Genomic DNA, 9,049 nt, shown 5'->3' with positions numbered 1-9,049 from the left:
TATAATCCGTAATTTTGTCCCCACTGGATGCAACAAATGCCTGTTTATAATGGTTTTTAATGTTTTTGTCTCGTCGCTGCGGCCTGACAGGGCATCATCACAATATGGCAAGGGGCGTAACATTTTCGTCACGCGCTTGATGTATTCGGCCAATCATAACGCACTGGATAGCTGGCCAATCACAGCACACCTTGCTTTTCAGACCGATGAGCTTTGTAAAAATCGACGCGTTTCAGAAAGGCGGGGCATAGAGGAGAAACAATAATGTACAGTATGTGGAAAATAATGTGTTTTTTTAACCTTAAACCGCATAAACACATTTCATTACACCAAATATACAAAATAATGTTTTTTGTTAGCAACGTCATATGACCCCTTTAAGTACAGATCAGTGTTCTATGCATACAGTGGGTACGGAAAGTATTCAGACCCCCTTAAATTTTTAACAAGACAATGACCCTAAGCACACAGCTAAAATAACGAAGGAGTGGCTTCTCAACAACTCTGTGACTGTTCTTGAATGGCCCGGCCAGAGCCCTGACTTAAACCCAATTGAGCATCTCTGGAGAGACCTAAAAATGGCTGTCCACCAACGTTTACCATCCCACCTGACAGAACTGGAGAGGATCTGCAAGGAGGAATGGCAGAGGATCCCCAATTCCAGGTGTGAAAAACTTGTTGCATCAAAAAGACTCATGGCTGTATTAGATCAAATGGGTGCTTCTACTAAATACTGAGCATTTTTCAGTTTTTCTTTTTTAATAAATTTGCAAAAATGTCAACAATTCTGTGTTTTTCTGTCAATATGGGGTGCTGTGTGTACATTAATGAGGAAAAAAAATTAACTTAAATGATTTTAGCAAATGGCTGCAATATAACAAAGAGTGAAAAATTTAAGGGGGTCTGAATACTTTCCGTACCCACTGTATGTGAGTGTCTGTCTTTGCAGCTAGATGCGGAGACAGGTCCAGGAGGAAACCGTCATTTGCCGTCACCCTGATGTCCGGGGTATCAGATATATGTCTCTGGAGAGACCTATCGAGTCTGACCTCTGATCACTTGTCACTAAAATAATCACTAGAAGATATGCTTCGAGTTTTACGTCCATGTGTGGAGATTTTCTAAGTTTATCTATGTTTTAACCAATCAGAATCCTCCGGACCTATGCCTTGAAGTAATTAGTAACCTCTTATAGAGTATAATTGCTGGTGTTTTGAGCTTGTACACAGAGCGGCCTACGAACTCCATCGAGAGTGTTAAAGCTGACTTCTGCTGATGAAACTGCAAACTATTTTCTTCAGTAAACTTTTCTTCAGTTGATTGCATCTCTGACTCATGTTCGTCATTTCATCAACCGGTCCTTTGGGTTTAACTGTAAATTCCCCTACAACAGCATCAATCCTACTATAACTTTCGTTCAAGAGTGGCCAGTATATTCTTCAAAAATTCACCTTTTGTGTTTCACAGAAGAAAGAAAATTGTTTGAAAAAACATGATGTATGTAAACAATGTCAAATTTTACTTAAATTATTTTTCTTTCACTCACCCGTGCACATGGCCGTGTGAGACAGATACCACAGCTCATGATGTTCCTCTTGTAGTGCTCCACCAGATTCTCCAGGCTCTGAAACATCTGACTCTGATCCAAATAGAAACTTACATTCTGATTCTGATGGACCTTAATGTGTTTCACTTCCCTGTCACTGATTAACACTGATGGAATGACACACAAAGAGAAAGGATACAGATAGTAGGAGCACTGTTAACAGATTTTCTGATGAACTGCATCTAGCATGAATTAACCCAGTGTTTCCCAACCCTGTTCCTTGAGGCACACCAACACTATACATTTTTTAACATTCCCAATAAAACACACTTTAATCAGTGTAACCTACAGGAACAGGGTTTGTGAATTAACCGAACAGGAGAGAAGAACATGTTTGGACTATAAGCACAGCAGGTCTAATTATGACCTGATTGACTACATTTCCAGTGTAACAAAAAGCAAATGCCTCCGAGATTAATTTACTACATTATAACAATGATGTTGGGTATGTCGTGTTACTTGTATAGACTAATAGCATAGGCGGAACTAGATGTAAAATGCAGCTTGATTTGATTTGACACAACAATTACATACCTGATAATACACACCCTATATGATCTCTTTCACTGTGTCGCAACAAAAAAGCACCAACTCCATTCCCTGGAGCCAAGAGCAAATTCTGGGTCTCAAAGCGTTTCAGCGTCCCAAAATACCAACTAAAGAAGAACACAGTTGTTCAGATGTTGCACACACGTCTCAAGTCACATTCATGTGGAGCAGAGTTGGGACAGGAATAATTTGACTCTTGAAAAGTATTTGCACTCCGTAGGCTACTCTGAACTGACATTGTTTTTAGTCATAAAGATTTTGTTATTAAGTACTGTGAAAACTTGTTTATTTTTACATTTAATTATTTATCAGATGTTATTTTTAAAGCCAACCCAGAGTGTCTGTGGATTGTTTTTGCTGACAAGAGTAAATGGTATGAAAAAAAAAAAGTAGATGGACAGAGTAGATGGTCTGAAAAACAAAAAAGTAGTCTACTTACGGTTGCTCTTTCACCGTCCTCCTTCTCGCTAGGTAGTTTTGAGGAACGACGCCTTTGGCTGTCACCCTTCCGTTTCTGTCCAGTTTAACGGCAGTCCACCAGTCACCTTGACGCTCGCATATTCGGAACTGCTCTCCCTCCTGGAAGGACAGTTCCTCGTCCGCGCGAGCCTGGAAGGGCCACAGCGCCGTGTAGATTTCACCGGCGGGCTCAGAAGAGGGCGGATGCGGGGCATTTTGTGTCTGAAGTTTGCTGGTATTCGCTGGTTTTTCAACTTCGGTCTTAGACGACCCAAACAGTCTCTCACAAAGCGCCCCCAAACCGGGGCACGAGCGGCGCCCGTCCTTGGACATTTCATTTGAATGTGAATCGATGACTGTAACAGGTTCCGGACTGATGGTACGTGGAAGCTGAGTCCTCCATCGGCAAATGACTAAACTCGAGTGAAAGAGCTGGGAGGAGCACACACAGGACAGGTTGTGCCTCAACCGTCAACATGGACAGCATTTCTGACAGCGCCTGTACCCAAGAATGCTGTTTAGTTATGTAGCACAATCAGATTTGAGACACGACCACGGTTTAAACAGGTACGAAACTCAGCGAGCTTTACACTCCTTGAAGTTAAGATCCAGAGCATGTAGTATGCATATATGACAGAAACAATTCATTTCCTACATTAATAAAAAAGTGAGCAAGATTAGACAGATATTTGTAGATTTTACTTTATATAGGCCTAATATGTTGAATGAATTTAGGTAAATTGGGATACTGTTCCAATTTGCCTTTGAGATGATTATCTTTGCCATAATGTAATACATTTTGTACACTTGCGTGCAGTATAGTATGAGGCCTCTTTTCATTGCATCATAAGAAAAGCTGCAGTTTTTAACACTGCGGGGGAAAAAAAGATACTTGAGCCACCATATGGGGTTTTACAGATTTGAGACGCTGCCAGAACCCTCTGGAGAATTTCTAGACTCTTTTCAAAAAGGGCAGTTTTCAAAACCGTGAAAGTTTCTGCAAGAACTCTAGAGAGTGTCTGCAGTTCTTCCAGTAATGCCATCATAAGGAAAAAGTTTTAGACTCCAATTAAAGCAGTCTAGAGTTTCTCCAAATGGTAGCACTGTGGCGATGTGAGCTGAGGAACTCTAAATAGTGCTTCAATTTTTACATTGCATCCTGCTCAGGGAAAACAACAGACTAAACTACAAAAACACCGGCTCTTCATGATGCTGACATAGGACAAGAAAATAGTGATCATGGCCACTAAAAAAAAGGCAGACTGCAATGTGACTTCAGTTCACAGATTTTATTCAGACAGCTCTGGAGGAAAGAGCAACTCGGGTTGCAGGTGCTTTCTCTGACCACAGCGATGACACCACACTGAAAACTTTAAAATGTCTTAGAATGAGTCTCTCGGCAAAGTGATATGTAAAAGGCAGGAAATTCACCCACCTGTGCTTTTTCATTTTTTTCTTCTTTTCTTTGTTTTTACATTAAACAAACAGAAATTAATTTCACCTGCCAGGTTCTCCATCTTTTAGGCGCTTCACAGATATTTATATATATATTTATGCTTATCAACACTTTTCTAAAGAATTCAAATATTCAGCCACATGTACTGGATTCACTTTGAAATCACAATAAATATATAAAAAAACAAACAAAACACATACATAGCAAATCCAATATAATTGGGTTGATATTGGAGAGAGGGAGGACTCGTCAGCCAAGACGTACAGACCTGGTTAAAAAAAGTAACACAGATCCAAAGGGTTCCTGAGGTTTGCATGTGTCCCGTACATAAGAACAGTGTAAGGGGAATGGCTTTCTGACTCACTGAGAGGCTTCTGACTGAGGTCAAAGAGCACAGGTCAGTTGGTTTATGAGTTGGGTGGATCTGCCCCATCCCAAACACGATGCCCCTATCTATATTCCCAATAATATAAAAAAATGACATGACATCAAGAGTTTTGTCTTTTGCTTTTTCTCTAGAACAAGCATAAATAACTAAGGGACTACTGTAAGGGGGCATTTTACTCCCACATTTGTGGAGAAGAAAATTAGTGGTGCCCTTTGAGCTGATGATAAGTCCCTCCTCTCTCTCGCCCTCGGCATCTACCATCAGTAGTGACAACCACGTCTAAAGGCCCTTACACAGACAACGTTTTGCACTGGATGTGAAACTGAAGTTTGACAAAGGAAAAAACAAAAGCATAGCTAATAACTCACAATTCACAAAATGTTCTTAATCGTCTTTAAAAAACATTTGCATGGAATAAAGCAACAAGTTGAGAAAATAAATATACAGAGATTGATGCAAAAAGCGTGCAAAGGCCTTTACTGGGGTTTAAGTTCAGCATGTCCATGTTCTCCTCCATTCAGATTTGATTTAAAGTAAAAAGCACATTGTGAGGTCACAACAGGACGATAGGCAGGGCTTTACTAGGACAAACAAAACCAACAACAACAGAAATTAAAGCAACAACAAACAAATCTTAAATTCTGTACATGTAAACATCACACACTTCCACTGAGTCAAAAAACCAGAAAGAAATCATACAAAGCTTCACACTGGTATACAAAGAGAAACTGAGCTTCAGCCTACAGTTCCTAATAAGTACAGGAGTAAAAACAAATAAAATACCATTATCATAATAATATTACAAAGCACCACAAAATTAAAATATATCACAGGAAATGGTTGTTACCACATTTGATTGCAGAGTTTAGCTGCACGGTTTAATTTTTTTTTAAAAAGTTGTAGAATTTCTTGCCTTTTCCTTTTCATGTGTCGTGTGTTCACCAGCCTCAGATGTCCAGACAGCTTCCTAAAAATCTTACACTTCTAATGTCATTTAGAAACAAAATGTACAAAACAAGGAACAAAAAAGTCCAAACAAACAAAGATCAATGGCCTGGTACAACTTTTGAACTCTCAATACACCAACATATTTCTGGTGTAAGTAAATTCAAATGCTCGCTTTCTTGCAATCACCATTTCATTCGAATAAGCCCAGATATATTTTCCTTTTCTCAACTCAAAGCCCAATGCTTGACGGGTTCACATTCTCCTGCATGGTGTAAGGGAACAAATAATTACAATGCAGAGCAAATAAAGACAGAACATTATGGCTTTAGAATGATCAGCTGCATTTCATAATTTAGGATCATTTAGGTGGTTTTAAGGCTCCATCCCATAAACATTTTTCCTTCGCGGATTGTAAAGTGCTACTATGTTAACCAATTTAATAATTTATAAAGTGTAACATCTGAATGTATCTTACCTAATGATCCTGCACATATCATTTCATCTGTTCATCGATGAATCTAATGAGTAACAAGTAAGAGGTAATAAGCAGGCTTTGAGCCACGTATCAAAACTAAGCTGTTGAAGACAACTTAGAGTTTTTTCTCTTTAGAAGTTGCGTCATTTGGATGTCGTATTCAGTCATTTGGAGACCAATCTGTGATGCATGTTTTACATTTGGAATGTTGAGACTCGTAACATTGATTCCCTTCAGACTGTCAGTGTCCTACAACCGGAGTTTTTAAAGAAAAAGTCAACAAAAAATCTATTTCATTTACTAAATAAAAAAGGAACACAAAACAACAAATAAAGCACAACTGGAATGGCAAGACAGAAATAAATATACCCAGATAATAAAAAAAAGAATGTTTGCAGCTAAACAGAGGAAAATGCTCATGTTGCAGAGTGAGGACACGGTTCAAGCTATGGCTACAAGACTTGAAGGCCCTGTATTGTCACCACTCCACTAAAGGCTAGAGAGTCAGAGTGAGATCTCACACAACACTATGCCGTTTTCCGAGGGATCAAGTCACAATTGTTCAGGATTGTCTTTTGCTTTTTTTACATACAGTTTTTTAACGATGGCATTTGTGAACATGAGAAAATGCAGGCAGGAGGAAGAGTGAGGCAGTGCATCGTCAATGTTCTACACTCGGTTCCTGTGGATGATGCTACCTTAGTCCACCAATCAATGCCTCTTTAAGCTCTTGGCTGTTGCTGACTGAAAGGAATGGATGTCACCTTTGTTTCCCTTCTGCTAATATTAGGTCCTTTCTCTCAAACTCACTATGCATATACAGTATGTGTGCCAATAGGATGTTAAGTCCCTCTGTTTTGATTGGTTCCCGTGAAGATGAAAGTGTCTCAGTCATGAGGTTAGAAAAAAAGAGCAGCATTCACAACTTAACAGAATGTGTATTCGACGCAGTGCAGCATGGGAAATGCAGTCCTTGTTCTTTTTTTTTCTGATTTTTTTTTAACAAGTCCATCTACGGCCCTCTTGTCTGGGAGGTCGATGTCGCTCGTGTTCCTACAGTGCATGGATGTGCTGAGGATGGAGGTTTGCCAAGGCAATTGAGCATTTAGGAAAGGGTTCAAAGCGTTCAACTCAGCACAGCTTCATTTGCATAATGTCCAACATTCCCAGCCAATAGAATTTCAGCATCTTCTTTTTTGCACTCACTAATCACGGTTTCTTTTCGTAGACTTTTAATGATTGAAAATGATAGATTTTCAGACACTGACACACTATAACGATTATCATCTACATTGCACCTTCTCCCCAAACCTCATTAGCATTGAACAGAAGAAGAGAGATCTTACAAAAACCCTTTTCTCTTAGATCTGTTCTATATCTAAAATGGCTATATCTGGAGCAAAGCTGCTGCATGGATATGTCTATGGTAAGAGAACAACTAATACATCTGAGGAACTTTTCAGATTCTATAAAACAAGATGCCATTGACATATAGGACTGTAATCTGATAGTAATATTTTGTGTCATAGCGTAAACTTTAGGCAGGTGATGACATAATTTTGTGTATGTTTTGGGCATCACTCTTACATTTACAGCTATTTGTTTTTTTTTTGTGTCTCAAAATCTGAACTCTCTGTGGTGGACTGATAGCTCTCACTGTGTGATTGTGCTCTGTGCAAGACACTTGCAATGCTGCTGTGAGTACAGACACCTCTTGCTTTGTGTTCTGATCATCTCATCATAAAACCACGTTTAACAAGTCATCTCAGCCCTCTGAAAAGGGTTAAGCCTCGCTGGACTCAAAGGTAAGGAAATTTAATAAAGACACTATCATGGACATAAAGCTGTCATGAGCAATGTGTGATAGGTAGGTTTATAGAAAGAGCATAGGCAGAGTTTGGGGGGTTTCGGGGGGATTCGAGTGTCTGGAGCTGTTTTATCTTTGCTTTTGTAAAGCTTCGAAATAAAGTTATCTTCATAAATGCATTAATAAATTATATTAAATCGTTTACTAAATTATATGAATAAATATATGATATTTTCATTAATTATATTGTTGTGGGCAAAATTTGCTTTTTCTTGTTCTGTGTCAATACATTTTGTTTGCTGTGCACAAGAATCAACAAGATACTTCAAGATACTTAAACATTGATTCTAGTGACTGCAATTTCTGTTTGAGTACATTTATTCCCTCTATGTGCATTAACAAGTCTGTGTAAAGCCCCTTATATAGTATCAGCCAAAAAAAAAAAACCTTGCCAAGTGCCAAATGCAAGTTAAATTTGGCTGGCAATTTTATTTAGAATGGTATCATAATACATGGTTTTTATTTTAACATTTTACTACAGTGCAATAAAATATTAAAATAAAATCCATGTATTATGTTGCCGTTCCAAATAAAGTTACCAGTTATTCATGGTTACACTGCAAGATAGACCTCAAGGTTTTTATCTAAGAACCCCATAATTACTTTAAAGTTTTAATGAGAGGTAGCGTTTCATATATAAATTGGCCAATATATGGTGCAGCAAGTGAAACAATGACCTGTGCTTTGCCTTTTACTGAAAATATGCAATAATAATAATAATAAATAATTTACATTTAAATAAAACGTTATGTTTAAAAAAAAGTATGCAAAATACAGGTTCATGGCCAGTGAACCTGAGATTATTATGGCTGGTAAATGTTCTTAATTTTGTACCCTGTATGTGCGTTTCAGATACAGCTTCTTCTGATCCCTCCATTTTGCTCCCCCTAAGTGGTATCAAACTCCGCCTATGGGCTTTAGGTGTATATATATATATGTAAGTGCACATAGCTACATGTATCTTTCCTGTCATATTGTGCATTTATGTGTGTGTTAATGAGAGACGGGCAGCACCAGCCTGTGTGCAGTTCTCAGTTCTGCTGCAGTATGAGGTTCTCGAGCTCATCAGCAGAGCGGAGCAGGAAGGCCGCAGACTCACGGTAACCCGCAATCAGTTGCCGAACAGCCGTGACCTCAGGCGGGCTGAGCTGGGCAGATGCCCCTCCGCCCCCTCCACCCTGACCATGACTGTTTGAACTGGAGGAGGAAGTGCTGTTGGATGCCAAAGATTTCATACTGAGATCAGTGGGACCTAAAAAAAAGAAAGAGACATTTATGTAAAATAATTATCTAGTAGATCT

General features: G+C 38.9%; 2 protein-coding genes across 2 annotated transcripts in view; both read right to left on the bottom strand.

The window, feature by feature from the left end:
* ptk6a (PTK6 protein tyrosine kinase 6a) overlaps nt 1-3,346 on the bottom strand; it is a 15,000-nt gene extending 11,654 nt beyond the window's left edge. Inside the window, exons 1-3 of the mRNA XM_016542236.1 lie at nt 2,595-3,346; nt 2,141-2,262; nt 1,547-1,713 (exon numbers count right to left, since the gene is read on the bottom strand). Of these exons, the coding sequence (XP_016397722.1) occupies nt 1,547-1,713; nt 2,141-2,262; nt 2,595-2,947 (642 nt within the window). The 5' untranslated portion in view covers nt 2,948-3,346. The remainder of the gene's footprint in view (nt 1-1,546; nt 1,714-2,140; nt 2,263-2,594) is intronic.
* Nucleotides 3,347-8,232: 4,886 nt separating this feature from the next.
* nol4la (nucleolar protein 4-like a) overlaps nt 8,233-9,049 on the bottom strand; it is a 50,711-nt gene continuing 49,894 nt past the window's right edge. Inside the window, exon 11 of the mRNA XM_016542238.1 lies at nt 8,233-9,000. Within this exon, the coding sequence (XP_016397724.1) occupies nt 8,780-9,000 (221 nt within the window). The 3' untranslated portion in view covers nt 8,233-8,779. The remainder of the gene's footprint in view (nt 9,001-9,049) is intronic.

The sequence above is a fragment of the Sinocyclocheilus rhinocerous genome, unplaced genomic scaffold, assembly GCF_001515625.1.
Source record: "Sinocyclocheilus rhinocerous isolate Xijiao unplaced genomic scaffold, SAMN03320098_v1.1 scaffold1600, whole genome shotgun sequence".
Lineage (NCBI taxonomy): Eukaryota > Metazoa > Chordata > Actinopteri > Cypriniformes > Cyprinidae > Sinocyclocheilus > Sinocyclocheilus rhinocerous.
Note: the sequence above shows the minus strand (reverse complement) of the source record. Positions and strands in the feature narration are given on the sequence as shown.